The sequence below is a fragment of the Pan troglodytes genome, chromosome 3 (assembly GCF_028858775.2).
Source record: "Pan troglodytes isolate AG18354 chromosome 3, NHGRI_mPanTro3-v2.0_pri, whole genome shotgun sequence".
Classification (NCBI taxonomy): domain Eukaryota; kingdom Metazoa; phylum Chordata; class Mammalia; order Primates; family Hominidae; genus Pan; species Pan troglodytes.
Window position 1 is genome coordinate 126,581,976 of NC_072401.2, and position 22,315 is coordinate 126,604,290.

A 22,315-nucleotide genomic window follows, 5' to 3' on the forward strand; every position below is an offset into this window, starting at 1 on the left:
ATGTGTTTGTCTCTAAATAAAATTATTTCATTTACCAGAGTTTCACTGCTCAGGGCTCAGGTGACTCAGTCAAGAAAGTCATTCTTGTGAAGCTACCTAAATGGTAACAACGGTAGTGGCAGTGGGTGATACCTTAGCTCAACCATTAGCTGCAGCTGAAGTGTTTATTGTAAGTCAAGCACAGATCTACCAACTACATTTCTTCTAATTGTAGCAGGTGAAACCACACACATTTTTAAAGGACCAGATACCTAAGCACAAAGGTCAACATTTGGTAGGCATGCAGAAAACATGGAAGTGCCTTATCTTAACGGGATCATGAATCTTCATCTTTAAAGGGCAGTTTTTACAGACTTTCAGAATTGATACCTTAAGTTGTTCTGAACTTCAATTACAAAAGCTATTGCCAGATTGTGTTTTGTTTTTATTCAAAATGTAGCCACTCATGAAGAGAAACTTCTGAGTTTGAAATGTGATTTGTGTTTTTGCAAAATGTTTATTTGAATGCAATTTTACCTCCAGTCTAAACAAATGTAAAGATAAATGTAAAACACTAAGAGGGGCAATGCTGGCACTGAAAGCTTAACTATGTAGTAGTATTGGGTTTGTCCTTTAATTTTTACAACATATGCTTTTTTAGTTTAGAAATAATATTGTAGACTTTTAAGATCTCAGAATTTTAAGCTAAACCACTAATAACAACTGTCTTCATTATTTAAAGTGATCTAAATTGTATAGAAATAAAAGGGTTTTAAGAATTATAAAAATGTAGTTATTGTTTCCTGCTTTTTTCTCTAAACTTCTAATGTTCAATTCTTGTGTTTTATATAACGTTTTAAAATAAATCACACCAAACCTTAGTCTAAAGAAGGTATAGTAATTGTTGGTGTCAGATCTGAGAGTGAACCAAGCACATGTTAGGATTTAGAATCATCAAGATAAATAGTAACACCAATGGCAACAAGGAAGCAATTTAAAGACAAATTTCTGGAATCAAGATGTCAACAGTGTATTTTCCCAGGGATGACTGCTTCTGTTTGTAAATATTGCTATTAAAGTACATCACCTATTTTCTACAAGGGATGCTGACTTGTCTTATTTTCTTTTATATATTTTGGTGACTAATACATACTTGTTATGTGACAGATTCTAAAATATTCAATGAATAAATGTTAGATTTAGTGACCACATCACATGTAAATGGGTTCAGAATCTTGCAATTCTTGGTAGATAAAACCATGGCACTAAGGATCTGGATAAGTGAAGAAATGGCAGGATAACACTTATCTATGCTAATGAGTTCAGATCTTCTCTCCTAGATAATTAAAACCCCAGGCTACTGAGAGAACTTTGCCAAACCATGCTGAAAGCTTTTCAGTTATATCTAAGGAACTGTGGAGTAGAGAAAAGGGAATGGGCAATTAAGGAAAAATATCTAGATTTTCAAGAAATGGAATATGAAGTTACTCACTTTTCTTTTTTATTCTTTTTTGAGACAGAGTCTCACTCTGTCGCTGAGGCTGGAGTGCAGTGATGCCATCTTGGCTCACTGCAACCTCTGCATCCTGGGTTCAAGCGATTCTCCTGTCTCAGCCTCCTGAGTAGCTGGGATTACAGGTGCACGCCACCACGCCCAACTAATTTTTGTATTTTCAGTAGTGATGGGGTTTTGCCATGTTGGCCAGGCTGGTATAGAACTCAGGCTTGTCCTGACCTCAGGTGATTCCCCTGCCTAGGCCTCCCAAAGCGTTGGGATTACAGGTGTGAATCACCGTGCCCGGCCATTATTCACTTTTAGAATGGCAAGATGACACTAATTTTGGGAAAGAGGATAGCCTGATTTATTAAATAAATGACCTATGGAATTCTTACTAAAAATATAACTTTGCACATATCAGAATATAATGATGTGAAATGGTCTAGATCTGTATATACAACTGGCCTATATAGATTCATTCAAAAAGGTGTAGTTTTGAACTCAATAATATTTAACTAAATTTACTATCTCTACTAAAGCAAAAAGAAAGACTTTTCCGTATCTGAAATGACCAAAATCTCACAGAGCATACGGGATCACAGACTTCTAGAGCACTATGTAGTGATCCCCTAGTTTAGTTTTCAAAAAAATTTTGACAGAGAGAGATTGATTAATAGTTAGTTAGTTCTTATGTAAGTGATCCAGATTCCGGATGTGAATGAAATGCACATTTATGAAAATATATTTGTATAGCTGTAGCATATATTTTAAAAACATGATTCATTATGTTTTTTGAACACACACGCATGAGACTGTGTAAGTTTTCTTTACTGACTGATTAGCTCTGTGGCACTAGGTCGTTCCTTACCACTGGACTTTCATTAACTCATCTATCCAATGGGAGATAAAGTTCTTAGGTCATAGGGCTCTGCTGAGGTTTTTATATGTATATATGTGTGTGTAGGTGTGTATGTATCCACATACACATATAACCTAAAAAAAATCAGATATGTTTATTAGTTATTTTATTAAAACTATTAAAATATAGAATTGGCTTGCTAAATTCATGGACCCACCAGTTACACTGAGACATCTTTTAGGTATACTCAACTTGTTCCTAGTGTGTGACTCTGTTTCCTGATGTGCCTTTGATGGTCATGTTTAATTGGTGTCAATCTAGACCTTCCTTACGCTCAATTTAATGTTCTTCCCTGCACATACACACTTACATGCACACATTTACACACACCCACACATACTTACATAAACACACGTACATTTTTTCACAAAGACATTTACAAAATCATACATGCACACGCATGCATGCAAGCATGCGCGTGCACACACACACCCCTAGCATGCACAAGGGTGGCTTGTTGCTTTCCCAATAAAGTCATAAGATTACAGATGAAAGACAATTTAGAATTATTTAAAATTCTATGAATCTAAAAGTTCAGAGTTGAATTATGATGCATTCAGTTACCTTTTGTTTGTCATTTTTTCTTGTTTTAAGGACTATGCATATATATACAAAAAATTTATGTGTATAAAGTGAAGATATTTAGTAATTTCTGAAGAACATTCATTACATACATGTATGTGTATGTGTGTGTGTGTGTATATATATATATATATATATATATAATATGTATGTGTGTGTGTATTTCAAAGCTCTTCCCACATGAAAACTCAGTGTACATTCAGTATGTGCCAGTTGAACCTGTATGTGGGACTGGAATTCTGATTTTTTAAAATACCTTTTCTCAAAGCCTTTCTCTGGCTCTAAGAAGCTTCCAGATCTGTCCTAACAGCTTGAAAACCAAGATCTTGACTTTTTATAGAATACTTCACTCTGTGCCAGAAACTGTGTTAAGCATTTTCTTTACCTATATCATCAGGATTTAGTCTTCACAAAATACTCTAGGACACATATTATTATACTGATTTTAAAAGGATGGACTGAGGCTAAGAGAAATTAAGTGCCCGAGTTCATCTAGCTAATAAGTGTCAGACAGGATTTTGAAGTCTGGTCTCTCTAATTCTAAAACCCATGATATTTACAACCCTGCAAGGAAGTTGGAAATGCATCTTCCAGGCTGCAGTTGTAGTTATTGTGGGCATTTCCTTAAAGGAAATGGTGTCGAGAATGGTTGTTGCTAGCCAAAATCAGAAGTGTCAGATTTCTAACTGCTGAGACTTGCCTGTCTTCACCATTCTCTGGACTCATTTGAGCCATTTGTTTTATGATCCACTCTTCTACTAAAAGGTGGAACTAGAGGTATAAAAATTATTTAGTACTTAATTTTATATGTTGTTTTCTATTTTTATAAATTGCTCATTTATTTGTCTAGCTCTCGTATATTTCCCATTCATTCCTTTTCAGAGAATGATGACAGTCCTACTTACTGCCTCTCCCCTTCCCACAGCTTCCATTCTTCCTGGGAAAGGAGAAATCAGAATTATTTTGCTCTCCCCACTTCCTTCAGATTCATCCTTATCACTCATCACTGATGGAGTTTTTACAGCATAACTATAAAAGATGACATTTTATCCTATCACAAACATGCCCTGGTTATATCCTAGCTAAATGGATGGGTGGGTTTTTTAATTAAATGGATGACTTAATTTTGTGATCCAACTGGGAAGATTTCAGTTTTATCAGCAGCTGTCTTTCCTCTTCTTACCAGAACTTGAGCTATTAGCACCTAACTCAAAAGAGAAAATACAGAGTTTGAAGTTATTATTTTATACTTCACAAATCCTTTCTTCTAAACATTTTTTCTTAGGTGAGGAAGCAAACAAATAACTCTGGCTAGGATCTTTTAAACAAAGCTGTTAATATTTGCAACCTATATCCACATGACATCTGAAAGAAATGATGGCTTAGCTTTAGTCACAAATAGAGAGTGCTGATACGAGTGGAAATAGAAAGAAAAGATGTATTTTTCTTCCCATTAAAGGTTGAGCGTGGACTTTAAAGGGGGAAATTCTGAGTGATTCTTAAAACAACATGTGAACTTCTTTATTTCCCCCAGACATTAGTTGCCAATATGTAAACATTTCAGCAAGAAAATTTACACCACCTCCTCTGTGTGTCAGGCAGCATTTAATGGTTGAATGACAGACAGTGCTGAGCCTTGGCAGTTCCATAGTGATGTGCAAATCTGGGGATTAAAATGACAATTAATCAGTGGACCTTTTCTAGTACAAACTCCATGTCCACTATTTAAAATCAGTTACTTATCAACAAGACAGACGATTTTTATTTCGACTTTATGTTTTCATGTAAAGATTTCACAGCTTTTCCCTAGGGGTAGTTTCTGTTGTTTGGATGTTAGATGCAAAGGTTCCAATTCATTTTGGCAGTATTGATTGCGTGGAATCCTGGTAGTAGTCATTTTAATTGGTATCTTGCAGACACGTGGGAGTCATTCACACATTGTTTCCTTTTTCTTTGTAGGTAGAAATAACACTTCAGGATATCAATGACAATCCACCAGTATTTCCAACGGACATGCTGGATCTCACTGTAGAGGAGAACATTGGAGATGGCTCTAAGATTATGCAGCTGACAGCCATGGATGCTGATGAGGTAGCTCAAGCATGTCTCTGAATTTGTGAAACTTCGTAGTGCAGTGATTTATCAAATTTCTAGGATATGTTGACTACTTTTATGACCCAATAATTAAGGTTAAGCATGTGTGCTCCTTTCCAAAGAACATTAATTCTTGAAATGTAACATAAAAATGTTAAAAAAGAGATTACTATCAAGAGGTAATTTTCCTCTGATCAGCAATCCACAACTCACTTGCTGCTTGCACTTTAGGTTACTTAGCCAAATTATTTTTTTTCTTTAATAATAAAAATATCTAAAGAGGTATCTCTATTTTATGCCATTATTATTCCCCTTTGCTATCTTATAGCAGCTAAGGATTGGTTTTTATTTTGTTTGTAATTGTTAAAAGCAAATAATTTAAAACTACAGAATTTTAAGGTTTAGATTACTATTTTCTATATTTATATATTAAGTTCAGCTATGTAATTATTATGTTTCAAATGGCACGGAAACAAATAATTTGTGATTTGTATTTTTCTTATGAAAAAAACTCCATAGCTTATTTTCTCTTTACTGGGTAAAGAGTTTAATTAATGTTCTGGAGTTTAAGGAAGAGGAGTAACTTTCCAGACACCAGTATCTCCTTACCTCTTTCCCCTTAAGCCAAGCCTAACACAGAACAGAGAATTTAATGTTCTTCCTCTCATCTAAACTCAGAAATATCAGAAACTTGATTCCTGGCATATGAATCAGTGCTTTATAAATGTATTTCTGTAACCTTAAAAATTTAAATAAATAAATAATAAAATAATTTTAACTGCCAATACAGAAAGGTAATGACTTAGTCATTTATACATTTTGCCAAAATCTAACTATTACAAATGAACAAAATAAAGCATAGACATTTAGGTAATTGCAATTTGCTATTAGAAAAGATACGATGTTTTATGTTTAGTACATTCTACTCAATTTTACAATGTGAAGTTCACACTTATTTCAAATTTAGCTAGCTTTAAAAGAGTTATCTGACTTAATATTTCTATTGTTGATAGATATGTGATATCATTAGCCATAATTCAGTAAATATTTCATTTTCTTAAAGTTTATCATTGATAATATACATTTTGATTTATCAATTCATAAAATTTCATTAACTCTTATTTGAAAGTAGCAGCAATAACAAAAAACTCATGTAATTGGCATAGGACAATTGACATCAAATAATTGAAATTGTAATGACTATTTCATTGGTTATACTCTAAGAATAGAGCAAATAAAACTCATTTATTTGAAGTGATTTATTCTAATCACTTTAAAAGAATGAAGTAATAATCATGTTAATTATAATATATATTCTAATGGGATGGCTATTTACTCCATGGAATATTATAATTAGAGTGGGATTATTTAATAGGAATTACAGGAATCACAGGTAGAATTGCATTTGGAAATTTAGTTGTTTTAATCATCATACTGCTCTCTTAAGAAATGGTTATTTCAGAGATTCCAACACTCAACCCTTTTAATACTGTTCTCTTGATACTGTTATAATTTTATTTCCTTCCCAATATTTTCTCTTTAAGAATATTTCATGTAAGTATTAGTATAAATGCAATGCTGCCAGCATTCTTATTTTTCTCCATCTGACTTCCGTGTGTGTGTTTGTGTATGTGTGCACACACTTGCATTGCCTCCAAGTTCATCTTTTAAGCTATGTTTACCTTTATGATGAGACTAGAGGAAGCCTAGGAAGGTCCTTATACATCTAGGTATTTAGACCAACACTTGTTTTTGTGAATTTTTATTTTATTTCTACTGAGCTTTGTTTTTTAAGTTTAAAAAAAAAATGTAAGTAACCTTGCAGGTGTTATCACTTAGACATGCTAGTTAAGAAAAATACAGAATGTAAAGTGATGATAGCTAGTATATATAAGAAGTACTTTTGAGATGAGACAGAGTGGAGTATTAGGGCCAGAAAAGTATAAGGCTATAACGTTGGAATAAACAAGAGAATTGGAGGGAAGGCTGTTAGAAATTCAAGGGTAGAGAGGGATGCTGACAATATGTATGAGGTGTGACTGTGCCTGAAGGCAGAAAAATCACCACATTCTTATAACTCGATTTGTTTGTGTGTGAGTGTAGAAAGGCAGAGAGGATGGAAGGGAGTAACTAGGTGCACCTACAACATTAAAGGAAAGGGGGGCATTTCAGGAAAACTACAACCATTGTTTTTTAAAGAAAAAGCTCACAAAGTTGTTTGTCTTCTTAAATGCATTTTTCTCTTAAACAATTTAATAACGTTTTAATAACTGCTGACTGACTATAACTCTTGACACGAGGAACTCACATGTCTTTGGTTTCATGTTAAGTAGAATGGCTGCCTGTGGCATTTAGAATTTTGGGCTGTTTTCTTTTTGTGGTTGTTTTTAGTTGCTTATAATAAATATTAATGCTTTTAGATAAACCTTTGTTTTATTTTCTACTTTATTCTCAACTCCTTACCTCTTAGCCAAATTTTGGGGAAAATATTTTTTAAATTTTCTCTCTTTTCAAATCCTGGCTCTGTTTTCTTTCTTCATCTAGTTTGAGTAAGACGCGAGATTATGTAGGTCATCAGCCAATTGTGTAGATTTTTAAAAATTATTTATATACTTTTCATTAATTACTTTACCTAACATATAAGTGTTAGTATGCTATAGGAACTCTTGTAGGGCACTGTAGAACAAAGCCTGGGTAAAGGAATTACAATTTTATAAAACAACATGTACATGTTGAACTTAATTTAGATATCATTTGAAATGTGTTGGATCAAGATTTACATGTTTCAGAAGCACATGATTCTGTTTGTCTCTTGTTCCCTTTTATAAACAGAATTATGCTAGTAATGGGCCAGGATACTCAAACTTTGCTTCGTGGTACCATACATGTTTTTGAAAATACTATTTAAGGTTCTAATATGCATTTGAAATTTATAGCTATTTACTTTTAGAATTCCTTCTATGTGCTTTTGTCTCTGTGGTTCATCCGGAGAGCAGAATATTTTTAACCAGCATTATTTCCACTGCAGTGAAGCTGAAACATGATATTTGTTTCTTGTTTTGTTGCTGATATGGCATATTTTGAATATTTAGTAAATAGACTTTTCAAAAGACCTAATTAAATCATTACTCTTGGCCAGATATTTTCAGACATTCACTAATATTATGAATTCACCACATCAGCTGATTTTGAATATGAAAAAGATTGTTTTTTATCAACACAGCCTGATGTGTTTACCTCTTTTCAGAAAAATTATTACAACTTTAGGAATATTATTATTTATTACAGCCCATTTGTAGACAGGGCATTTCTAAATATCAAACCATTTTTGTAATAGCATTAAATAGGTTTTTGTTTCTTTTCTTTACCTTAATTTCCAAGTACTTACTATTTTCATGGGTCTGAATTGAATGTAGCTACTTCCATACCTCACCCACTTTACTAAAATAATGGAATTCCTAGTGAAACAGAACAAATGTACAGAGTGTGGTCAGATGAGAATTCTCACATGCTTATTGAAAGTTTCTGTTAAACCATAAAATTACAATAAATACGTTAGATATTCAATGTACACCTGAATATACAAGGTAAATGTGGGTAATGTCTTAGACTCAGCTGTTCCATTATTAAATTTAAATGTGCTTTGAGGCATTCATTTTACTAAATGTTAAGACTGGCCTGAAGAATGCAGTACAAACTAACACTAAATATAGCGGGAATATTTTTGCTTTAGACTGTTAGAAATCATCTCCTTATATGTTTGACCATGAAGGAAAAAATGTATGTAAGCTATGATGGAAAAGATGTATGGAAACTGTGGATGCTGTAATCCCCCACTGTGTCAGCTTTACATGCCTATACACTCCAAACTTACCTTCTTCCTAATATTCTCATTGAGAGCTCTGTGTCTTTATATTTTAATAAATACATTCTTTGAGGTTAATTACAATAAATGGTATATTTGTTTTAGGTAAGTATATTAAATTAAAGAGTAATTTTTGAAGTCAACATTTCTAGCACTACTTATACCTAGTGTCAAGGTCAATAATAACATATAATAGGAAATCTGATACTGTATTTTCCCATGGATATATGGCAACTCTAGTTATATTTTGATTTAAATTTTTCATTTGCAGAAGTCTAAGTCATCAAATACATTTAAGCCATTATGTTTCTCTTATAAGAAAATAGTAAGAATAAGAATAAAATAACAACTATCATTTTCCTGTGCTTACTATCTGTCAAGGGTTGTTCTAGGTTTTTAAAATATATGTTCACTAAATTAACCTCCAAAACAATCCTTTTCGGCAGGTAATATTATCATCCCAGTGTACAGATGAGGAAACATGGGCTTGGAGAGGTTAAGTATGTGGTCCAATGCCACATGACTAATAAATGGAGCACAAATTCAACCCCAAAATATGGCCCCAGAGCATCATATCTCAATCAGCACAGGGTATATTAAACTCAGTATTTTGATTGTAATATACAGAATTAAGAAATATCTCTCTTCCTTCTTCTTCTGCTGATCCTGGCTTCTCTTCTTTTTTCCCATTCCTTCACCATCCTTATTCAGTCCTTACATGAGTGTTCCTATCTCTATCTATTCTAATTTAATTTCTGAACGACTCTTGTGGCTTCAACTGACACCCACATAAAATGACCCTCAGATATTTATTTTAAACCTCATTCCCAAATCTCTAATTGCCAGATAACCATTTCTATGATGCTATTCTTTAATCCCTAAATACACCACAAATAAAATTTCACTTCCTATTTATCCTGCATCAAAGCAGGTCCTATTCTTGAAATGTCCTCAGTAAGAGTACTCTCTTAATTGCCAGCCAAAGTAACTTGAAATTTAAAAAGACTTTTTTTTTTCTTTTTTGCTTTTACTTTGCACATGGGGTTGTTAAAAAAGTGAGAATATATATGGAAATGTTGAGCAAATGAGAGAGCTATTAGTATTATTTCTATTTTCAATAATTTGTCAAATTTTACTAATTTGTCCCATGTATTGATTCAGAGCAAGACGGCCAGGATTCCAATCCCTTAATTTCTTTTAAAATGGGCATTCTAATAGTACTTACCTTGCTAGTTTGCCTTTAACAAATTAATTAGTGCCCTGGAATTGATGTGCTCAAGGTGGCGTTTAGCAGCTAGCAAACACTATGAATATTCTATTTTTCTCTCTGCCATCTCTCTAGTTCAGAATTTTGAGGGTCACAGCTCAAAGACCTGAGAGTACGTAGGAAATCACCCCCATTTTCATTTTCCAGAACAGGGACTTTCATTTTACAGAACTGTTTCAGCAACTTGGGGGAAATGAAGCCTCAGTCTCTTGGGCCCCAACTGTATTCACAATCTGCCTTCTCTGGCCTCTCCCTACACTAGTCCATACTGCAATATCAATATCCTTAAAAGATTGCTTCCAATTAAAACAATATTGGGGTTCCTTGGCTGTAGAATTGAGGCAAAGTTGTGTTATATTTGAAGTTCTCAAAAAATATACCGATACTCTAACATTTTAGCTTGACTTTCTTCTTTTGTTCTATATTAAAATTGTCCACTCTAACACACTGTTCAACAGTAAGCCAAGTCCATGAATAGTGAATGACTGTAAAATATTGTATTCATTTGATACGCTTTTATTTTTATTTTATTGTGATAAGAACATTAATGTGAGATCTGCCCTTTTAAAAGATTTCTAAATGTACAATACAGTATTGTTAACTATAGGCACGATGTTGTACAGTAGATCTAGAAATTATTCCTCTTGCATAAGTGAAGATGTATACCCATGGCTTATAAGCTCCTGATTTCTCCCTACTGTCTGTCCTGGAAAACCACCATTCTACTCCATGCTTCTATGTGTTTGACCATTTTAGATACTTCATATATATAAATACCTACCAAGCAGTATTTGTCCTTCTGTGACTATCTAATATAACATCCTTAAGGCTCATCCATGTAGTCACATATGGCAGGATTTCGTTTGGTTTTTGAGCTGAATAATATTCCTTTGTATGTATATACAGGTTGAATATTTCTTATCCGAAATACTTGGGACCAGAAGTGTCTCAAATTCCTTTTTTTTTTTTTTAAATTTTGGAAGTTGCATTATACATGCTGATTTAGCATCCCTAATCTGAAATGTCAAAATCTGAAATGTTCCAATAAGCATTTCCTTTGAACATCATATTGGCACTTGGAAATGTTTGGATTTTGGGGCATTTGGATTTTGGGTTTGTTTTGATTAGGGATGCTAAACCTATATCACCTTTTTTTATCTATTCATTTGTTAATGGCTATTTAGTTTGTTTCCAAATCATGACCATTGTGAAAAAAGGATTGCTGGATCATACGGTGATTCTATTTGTTATTTTTTTGAGGACCTCCATACTGTTTTTCCACAACAGCTGCATCATTTTGCATTCCCACCAACAGTGTACAAGGGTTCCAATTTCTCCACTTCTTCACCAACACTTGTTTTGGTTTATTTGTTATGATAGCCATGCCAACAGGTGTGAGGTGATTTCTCATTGTGGTTTTGATTTGCATTTCCCTGATGATTAGTGACACTGAGTATTTTTATATACTTGTTGGCCTTTTTTTTTTTGAGACAAGAGTCTCGCTCTGTTACCTAGGCTAGAGTACAGTGGTGTGATCTTGGCTCACTGCAAGCTCTGCCTCCCGAGTTCATGCCATTCTCCTGCATCAGCTTCCCGAGCAGCTGGGACTCCAGGCTACTGGCTAATTTTTTGAAATTTTTTTTAGTAGAGACGGGGTTTCACTATGTTGGCCAGGATGGTCTCGATCTCCTGACCTCATGATCTGCCCACCTTGGCCTCCCAAAGTGCTGGGATTACAGGTGTGAGCCACCACGCCTGGCCACTTGTTGGCCATTTTTATGTGTTCTTTTAAAGAAACATCTATATAAGACCTTAACCATTTTTTTATTGGATTACCAAACTTATAGCTATTATGTTGTAGGACTTATTTATATATTTTGAAAATTAACTTTCTATCAGATATACAGTTTGCAAATATTTTCTCACATCCCATAGATTGCCTTTTCATTTTCTCGACTGTTTACTGTAGAGAAACTTTAGTTTGATATACTTTCACTTGTCTGCTTTTGCTTATGTTGCTTGTTTTGGGAGTCATATACATGAAATAATTGCCCAGGCTGTCTTTTAGCAATTTTCTTCTAGGAGTTCTATAGTTTCAGGTCTTAATTTTAAGTCTTTAATCCATTTTAAATTGATATTTGTGTATAATGTATATTTACATTCTTTTGCATATGGATATCCAGTTTTCCCAACACCACTTGTTGAAGTGACTATCCTTTCCCCATTATATATCCTTGGCACCCTTATGGAATATCAATTGACTATCATGCATGGATTTATTTATAGGCTTTCTAGTCTGTTTGGTTTGTCTATATGTGTGTCTTTATGCCAGCACAATACTTTATTCATTACTGTAACTTTGTAGTATATTTTAAAATCAGGAAGCACAATACCTCTAACTTTGTTTATCTTTCTCAAGATTGTTTTGGCTATTTAGGCTCCTTTGTGGTTTCGTATGAATTTTGGAATTGCTTTACCTATTTGTATAAAAAATGCTGTTAGGATTTTGATATAAATTGTATTGAATTTGTAAATTGCATAGATAACATGGACATTTTAACAATATTAAGTCTTCCAATGCATGAACTTGGGATGTCTTTCCATTTGTTTGTATCTTTGTTGATTTCTTTCAGCAATGTTTTGTAATTTGGGGCATACAAAGCTTTTACTGCCTTCGTTAGTTAGTAAGTTTATCTCTCATTACCTGTTTAAGTCTTATAATATCATATGAACTTAAAGCCAAAAAGCCTTCCTTTGTCAAATACATGTTCAAAAGAAAATATAAGGAGCAATGCTTTTCTACTTCCAATAGCTCAGATGCTTGGTATCTTTTTTTAGGGTGCAAATGCTCTCGTCACATACACTATCATTAGTGGAGCTGATGATAGTTTTCGCATTGACCCAGAATCCGGAGATCTGATAGCAACCAGGCGGTTGGACAGGGAACGCCGCTCCAAATATTCACTGCTAGTTCGTGCTGATGATGGTCTTCAGTCCTCGGATATGAGAATTAATATCACTGTCAGTGATGTGAATGACCATACACCCAAATTTTCCAGACCTGTATACTCTTTTGACATTCCTGAGGACACAATCCCTGGTAGGTGATGGGTCTCTTATGTGTATTTTGCAAGAATCGCTTTTGAACCAAAATTACATACTATGTTTCGGCTGCTCTTAATCAATGATTAGTTTTTAATCATATACTACTAGTTATAAAAATATATATGCTGGATTGTTGGATCTTTTCATTAGCGATCTTTGGTAAAATTCTCAAGCAAATGGCTAAATTTTTTAGGATGAATGAGGTTAGCCATTTATGTGTCTGAAAGTATTTGTGACATGGGTTATTAATTTTCTGTCAACCACAGTTTTGGTACTCTTTCTGCTTTAAAAACGTCTAATGTGATTTGGGGGCTATGTATAAAAAGAACAGCAAAAAAAAAATACATGAAAAACTGTGAATATTGATTCTAACGCTCACTAGCTGTGTGACCAACGGCAAGTTAATTCATTTCTCTTAGTTTCAATTCTCTATCCTGTAAATGGAAACAGTAATTCCTGTTAAGAGTTAAGGTAAAGGATAATTTAGAAAGTACATTGAGTTTGCTAACACAGGGCTTGGGTATTAGCAAATGCCCATTAAGTGTTATGAGAAACTGAATCTTTAATTATAATCTTGCTTCTTTGAACATATTATATTGTGATTTTTTTAGTCTGAGTACTCAATATCCATGTTTCTGGTGTGTGTGTGTATGCTTCATTCCCATTATTGGAAATTTTTATGTAAAATTAAAATTTTATTCTGAATTACATTTGGAATGATTATTCATGATAAGCCATACATTTTAGAAACTCCGTTTGGCAAAGGAATTAAACATCTACAGGAGACTCCTTCTACCTGCAGTTTTTTCTTCATTCCTCAAGATATCTTGTGCAAGTCCTTTATGGAAATCCCATCACACTTATTTCTTGACTTAGTTATTTCAATGACCACATAAGTTCTAGAGTAGTATCACCAGGGCATAAGCCTATATATTTTTTGGAATCCTCAGTTCCTGACACTAGCAATATGCTACCTTAAATGTAGATTGAATTCATCAGTATATTTATGGATAGGTACTGCTAGATGGAAACATAACATCAGATGTATTATTAATTCCTCAGGAAATTTATGCTGAAACCTGAGGTCCACTGGATATCTGATATGTCACATACTGTATTCAAATAGGGAAATGATAATATCAAAATCTGCAGAATGTTATGTTCACTGTATTTTCATAGCAGTTTTCAGTTAAGATATTTTACTGTACAAATACATTTTTTGGTCTTTTTCTATATGTTCTCTTAGTAATACTTCTTACTTCCTTGATTTTATACTATTAATTTATTCTTTTGATAGGTTCTTTGGTAGCAGCCATTTTAGCCACGGATGATGACTCTGGTGTGAATGGAGAAATTACATATATTGTGAATGAAGATGATGAAGATGGCATCTTTTTCCTGAATCCCATTACTGGGGTCTTTAATTTGACTCGATTATTAGATTATGAAGTACAGCAATATTATATCCTCACTGTTCGAGCAGAAGACGGTGGGGGACAATTTACTACCATCAGAGTTTATTTCAATATTCTAGATGTAAATGATAATCCACCTATTTTCAGCTTGAATTCATATAGCACATCTTTAATGGAGAATCTACCTGTGGGATCTACTGTTCTTGTGTTTAATGTTACTGATGCAGATGATGGTATGTATTTTATTTAATATAATTTTTAAAACATCTATAAACTGTCATCAGATTTATATTACATTTATTTATTGTGTTGAGCTGTCACAAAAATGCATTTTGTGAATATAGGTTGGAAGTTGAGGAATAGAATTATAACTGAACTATAGAGGATTTTAAAAATTAAGTACTTTATCGGTTAAATTCTTATTTATAACAGAAAACATACCTTGTATTGTTTTATAAACTTTATCTTATTTTTCCCCCTAAATGTAGGGTCGTGTTTCAATTTAGCAATGTAGAAGTCATAAGACCACTTTTTTTTTGGATAATTTTGTTAGATAAATAAAAATATTAGGTTTACGTATGTTATTTTAACTTGAAAAGGATAGAATTTCAAAGCAAAATGAAACCAAAGACTTAAGTAAAAATGCTTACGAATGCAAAAACTAAGTTTCACATTTTTGACTGACAAATAGCTAATAATTTTTTTTTTTTTTTTTGAGACAGAGTTTCACTCTTGTTGCCCAGGCTGGAGTGCAATGATGCAATCTCAGCTCACTGCAACCTCCACCTCCCAGGTTCAAGCAATTCTCCTGCCTCAGCCTCCCGAGTAGCTAGGATTATAGGCATGCACCACCACGCCTGACTAATTTTGTATTTTTAGTAGAGACGGGGTTTCTCCATGTTGGTCAGGCTAATCTCCAACTCCTGACCTCAGATGACCCGCCTGCCTTGGCCTCCCAAAGTACTGGGATTGCAGGCGTGAGCCACTGCACCCAGCCCAGCTAATAATATTTTAACTAGGTTTCATTTCAGCTCGAACAGTTTCAGATCTGTTTAATTTATGCTAATGATCAAGTTAAAATTTTGCATTAAATTTATACTTTACATGTGTTTGATTTGTATTTATTGCAAAAGCAATTGGCAAACTTTATTTTAATAGCTGACTCCTTTGGCCTTTCTTCTAACACCTGTTTTGTAAGTATACATATCATATAATATAGCATTAGAGAAAACATTGTATGGATTATCAATCTTTAACTGAATTGTCTGGAAAATTAGTACGTGTTTTTCCCTTATGTTGGATGCAACTAAATTGTCTCATCAATATATAAAACAAGGGACAGTACTTTGAAGAAGAAATAGGTCTCTATTGACAGGCATATCTATCTCAATTTAGAATTTCCTTATTCTTATGACTTGGATGATTTGTGAAATCTCAGAATACTATTCTATTTTAACATTCTATTCTATACTTAGTTTCCTTCTCATAGTGTCTATAAATGGCACTTGGAACGATATGAGAAGCAAAAAGGACAGTATTTTATATATGTTTCAATAAGTAAAATGGGAAATACTTCTTTAGAATTCATTGAGTAAGAGCATTTTGATGTTTCCTCCTCTAATTTAAGTGCAGTTAAAATTGGGCACAAAGATATATCTAAAATAGATACAGCTGTAATGCTAGTACTACTACTATTACTACTACTGTTGCTAGTAACAATACTTTAATGTTAACGATGTTAATAAGAATCTCAAGAACTGACATCTGCCAAGTGTTTTGCATGTACCCAGTCCTGGCCTAAGAACATTGCACACTCTATTTCATGTACCTCATCCCAGGTCTGTGGATTGGCTCCAGTTAGATATCTGTATATAATTGAGGTCAGTCCCTATTTTGGAGATTGGTTTATCTGCTATAACTTTTAGTTAGTCTACCTAGTCCATAGATAAGAATATTTTCAAAGCTAATCATGTATTCTTATTTGTCCTGTGACTGTGCTCAACTTTTCTACAGTGAAGAATTTTCCACCATGTTTCTTTGTGATTTATTAGTTATGTATTAGAGAGAGCCCATTGTTTCATAGAATTGTATGTTTTCCTGGAATAAGTTTTATTTACCATCATAACTTAAAATATAGGGAAACTGGGAAGATACCAAAAAATTAAAAAGAAAAAGAAAAGAATTTTGTTTGTCAAAAACCTGCTGGAATATTCCATGCACATGTAAGCACAGAAATACATTGACCATTGTCTCTAAGTAAGTTTTTGTGATATTTTTCCTTTAATTGCATTGAGTAAAAGTTTCAAGCTATATTTATTCATTGTTTTAGTTTTGAATACGTTTATCAGTGTAATTTCCTGCACCTTGACATAAAATATATGACACAATTCCTATTCTTTCTGAATTTCAAGGACAGTGATAAGGCTGTACAAAGGTAAGCTTGTTCGTAAAAATTTCCAGCTCAGTTACACAAAAGGGTCTCAAGTGTTTCACAGACAATATTAGTAAAATAACAAATTAACAAATAAATCTCAATCTCTGATCAGAAGGTTCCAATGAGGTAATATTGTCATCTTTTTAGATGAAGGAATTTTATATGAAAATAAATGTCACAATCTGTTATCTGTCTATGGATTCTGTGAGTTTAAAATTTAGCTTACATGATGATTTCATAAAAATAAATCAGATCTTTTACTGTTTTCACAAGAAGGGTAATACCTCTGTTAGCATCAAGACTACTAAGCATACGGTATTACATTGAGGAAAACTATTTAAATAGGAGCATCACGGAAATATTCTGGCTTTGATGGTTATTTCATTATCCTATAAATTATTTACACTTTAAATATTGGGAAGTCATATTAAAGTGTTTTGCTAATAATACAATTGGAATTTTTGCTGAATAAATGTAGCTATATAATATTGGTGTACAATACAGACCATTGAGTTTCATATATTCCAGTGACCTGATGACCTTGTTGAAACTGCTTTATAAAGATGGGTGTTATTCAAAACACTTCTATGTGTTGCAGCTATGTGAAAAGTTGACAAATATTAGTTCTTCATAGAAATTAGAAGATAGCATTTATAGATTGTGAGTAAATATACATATTTTATAGCATGAAACTATACACCTATACTTTTAAAATATATTTTACTATTTATATATTTTTTATATATTTATAATATATTTTATGTGCTGTGCTTCTTAGAATGAAATTATTCATGAGACTGAAATACTATATATAGATATGTAGATATCTATATATAGTGTGTGTGTATGTGTGTATATATATATATATATATATATATATATATGACGAAACCATAAAACCATACGTATGCAATAAAACTGCCAGGAAGAATCATGTAACTAAATGACTTGAAGAACATTGAACACAAATGGTTCACAGTGGGCTGTTTGAAGTTAAAAGATCTGGTGGGCCATTAAAGCCCACTAAATTTAAATTGCAACACTTATGGATAAAGCTTAGAATTCAAAACAATGTAAAAATAATAATTTTAAAATAATGTGTTTACTGTCTCATGGTTCAGATATTTGTTGCAAAAATAGAAAAAATGGTCTGAACTTAGTATTTTTCAGTATACTTCAAATATTCCAGGAGAAATTTGAGTTTTGCTATGTCTGCATGTATTTTTTAGATGTAGTGTATGTGGCCAAAGTCACTTTTTAGACTTGTCAGAAATGAAAAGTTATTTTCTTTACAGTAAAGTAAATGCAGATGGATTCCATGGCCTGTAATTGCAGCAATTAATTTTCAGTTCCTGAGATGAGAGCTACTTCTTCTATAATATGGCAATATTTTATGTAAAAATAGTTATATTTTTTATTTGTTTCATCAACAATAATAATCTTCAGTTTATTTTTAATGTTGTTAATATATTTGTCATTATGTATTTGAATATAAAAGCAAATTTTTCTTTTATTATACTTTTAGTTAGCTTAAAATTTATTACTTCCCTTACCCATTCATCTACCAAACTTTTTGCCTTTATAAAAGAGGCTGTTCTGCTGTTTACAACAACGCTATAAAATTTTGGGATCGTGTTCTCTTTTTGCCTCTGCAATTTAGCTGTTTACTCAAGGAAGTAGCATACATGATGGACTAAGGATGATCAGATACTTGATTTAATTGCTCCCATTCCTGTTGATTTATGTAGAAACGTTAGGCCATGTAAAATGTCTGTATTTTTAATGTATTTTGATCTTAGATATGAAAGATTTTATATGCTTCTCTAGATTAAATTTTATATCTTTGCTTGTTGGTATTTATTTTCATTCATGTGTTTTCATAACTGCATTTCTCAATAATAGTCATGTCCCCAAAAGAATGGGGATTCAATATTTACTGATGAACTTTTTTGTAGGAAATGCAGAAAATTTTCTTAAAAAGTAATTAAACGTAACTATATATGTAGACGTTAATAGAAACACACGTATACACATAATTAAAAATAAATTGTATGTGTGTATATATACTCAAATATGTATATGTTATAATGTTTGAGTAAATATATATACACACACAATATAATGTATATACGTATATTTATGTTGTAATGAAAGTCCTAAAAGCTTTATATATATATATGTGAAGATAGTGGAAATTTTTTTCCTCTAAAGCCTGTGGAATTTTAAGACAAGGGGTTGAAATAAGCTGTTAACCTTGTTCTAGTCAGATTCTACAATTCTGTTTCTTTCCTGTGGGTGAATTGACCTCTGACACCTATTAGCTTTATTTATTCATATTTTTCCTGATCTTCAGACTCCTAAGTATTCTGAACTTTATAACCTCTTCCTTGTTCACTTGTGAGTAGTCTTAAATAAACTATAAAGATTAAAAGTCACAACTCATAATGAAGGGGAAAAAATAAACTACCCTTTCAACGATTTACTCAATCATTGTTTATCCTAGAAATTTTTGTTAATAAGTCATTGTCTGAAAGTTGTATTCATAAATATTTTTCCCATGTTTCAAATTAGGCAAACGATATTAGAGACAGTAAAGTCACAGAATAAGAGTAAGTGTGGCGTTTTTAAAAACATTGAGTTCTACATGGTAGAAAAAAATCTCATACTCAAGTTAAATTTGACTTCTTAAAGAACTTGATGAAGTTCAAAAAAAGGCAAAAGTTAAATGAAGTATTCATAGAATAGTGAGAAAGAATTTTTCTAAAGAAAAGAGTAAAAGGGTGATTAAATTGTTCTAGACGACTTTTGCCAAAAGTGAACATCACTTCTCATAGGTAGAATTCAGAAACCTGGATAGTTGAAATTAATGTTAGAAATATAGAAGCTAATTGTAGGTAATTCAGGTTAGCCAGTAGATATTTGCTAGTCCCAGAATATACATCTTTATTAAAGATAGATTACCTGGATGTACAGTATGTTTTTATCATAATATCCTGTAATTTTTCCAATGTCATTAGGGTAAGATATAAAAATGCACGTCGTTATAGGCCAGAGAAGAAAACATCACTCTGAGGCAGAAACTGACTTCTTTCTGTTTTCACTGCTTATTTGTTATTTACCTTTAGTTACTAAAACAGTAAGATGATGTATATGATCCACATCATTTTTGTTATAAGACTCTCTGCAATCATTTTCTGAAGTGAGGATTTAGAAACAATTTTTAAACTAAAAAATGGCACATGATCCTAAGAAAAATCAACAGTATCTAAATACAGTTCAATAATAGCATGAGCATTTATATTTGGAAAGTTTTATGTATAATTTTACTGCTAAAAATTTCTTTAAAATACTTTTTAGAAACTTTAAATATGTTTAATAAAATTTGAAAGAGAACTATTGTCTCAAAGGTCGATTACTTAGCTAGACACTTAATAGGAATTAATAAGTATTTATTGATTTTGACACGAAATATAAAAGTACACTTAAAGCATTCATGACTAATGCCATGCATCAGAACATTTTATTACCCTTTCTTGAAAATTGGTGTCAGCCTCCCTAAATTACTAAAGTTACAAATGTTTGACTAATAGTATAGTGTGTGGCACTGTTAGTGTTGGACCATCAGGAATTATGTGATAGAAACAAGGAAATATATAGAAAAATACCTGCTCTCTGGAATATTTTTCTCCTCTTTACTTTTGTAATTTAACATTTCAACACCCTAGTAAATAGCAAGCAGTATATAGAGCATTTGTTCACAGGATTTCCTAAAGTGTGTTTGGATGCACGGAATATCAAACATGCCAAATTACTTGCCAAAAGTTTTGCTGTAGCTTGTTCTGCAATCAGCATATGTTTAAGAAAATGTTTTCTTCCCTTTAATTTCAGGCATCAACTCTCAATTGACTTATAGCATTGCTTCAGGTGATAGCCTTGGGCAGTTTACTGTTGACAAGAATGGTGTACTCAAAGTCCTAAAAGCTTTGGATCGGGAAAGTCAGTCCTTCTACAACTTGGTTGTTCAAGTGCATGACCTGCCACAGATTCCAGCCTCCAGATTCACAAGCACTGCTCAAGTCTCCATTATTTTGTTGGATGTAAATGATAACCCACCGACATTTCTTTCCCCTAAATTGACATACATTCCAGAAAATACACCTATTGATACTGTTGTTTTCAAAGCTCAAGCAACTGACCCAGATAGTGGCCCAAACAGCTATATTGAGTACACTCTGCTGAACCCTTTGGGAAACAAGTTCAGTATTGGGACCATTGATGGTGAAGTGAGGCTCACTGGAGAACTGGACAGAGAAGAAGTTTCTAATTATACTCTAACAGTGGTGGCTACAGACAAAGGTCAACCGTCTCTCTCTTCATCTACAGAGGTTGTAGTTGTGGTACTTGACATCAATGATAACAACCCCATCTTTGCACAAGCTTTGTATAAAGTGGAGATTAATGAAAACACACTTACTGGAACAGATATAATACAAGTGTTCGCAGCAGATGGAGATGAAGGCACAAATGGACAGGTTCGCTATGGCATTGTTAATGGTAATACCAATCAGGAATTTCGGATAGACTCTGTCACAGGTGCCATCACTGTTGCTAAACCTTTGGATAGAGAAAAGACCCCTACCTACCATTTAACTGTTCAGGCAACAGATCGAGGCAGCACACCCAGAACTGATACCTCCACGGTCAGCATTGTTCTACTGGATATTAATGACTTTGTTCCTGTATTTGAGCTATCTCCGTATTCTGTAAATGTCCCTGAGAATTTAGGGACACTACCCAGAACAATTCTTCAGGTCAGTATATTTAAATAAAGCAAGTGTTGTCTTAATTATAAGACATCTATTTGAAAACCTCCCCTCTTCTACAGCGTTTACGCTTCCCCTGTTCTCTCCTCATTCTCATCCGTAAATGCTCAATTGCAGATACAGCAAATTTTGAAAAGGAAAGGTTTATAAACATCATACCTAAGAACCTCTTAATTTCCTCATAGATGAAACTATTGTATTTTACTAGTTTTCTTTTGTGTATACTCATGTTGCACACATTTAGGTATTTGTGTTTTTGAATTTTGTTCCACAAGGATAATATCTGCACATAGTAAAAAACTAAAATGATGGAAATGTTTGAAACTTCGTTATA

General features: G+C 32.9%; 1 protein-coding gene across 3 annotated transcripts in view; it reads left to right on the forward strand.

The window, feature by feature from the left end:
- Window positions 1-22,315, forward strand: part of FAT4 (FAT atypical cadherin 4) — a 179,535-nt gene that overhangs the window by 77,784 nt on the left and 79,436 nt on the right. For all 3 annotated transcript variants that reach the window (XM_009448247.5, XM_054683363.2, XM_063809835.1), the window contains 4 exons: window positions 4,938-5,069; window positions 13,043-13,304; window positions 14,607-14,957; window positions 21,047-21,969. In XM_009448247.5, coding sequence (XP_009446522.2) covers window positions 4,938-5,069; window positions 13,043-13,304; window positions 14,607-14,957; window positions 21,047-21,969 — 1,668 coding nt within the window. The remainder of the gene's footprint in view (window positions 1-4,937; window positions 5,070-13,042; window positions 13,305-14,606; window positions 14,958-21,046; window positions 21,970-22,315) is intronic.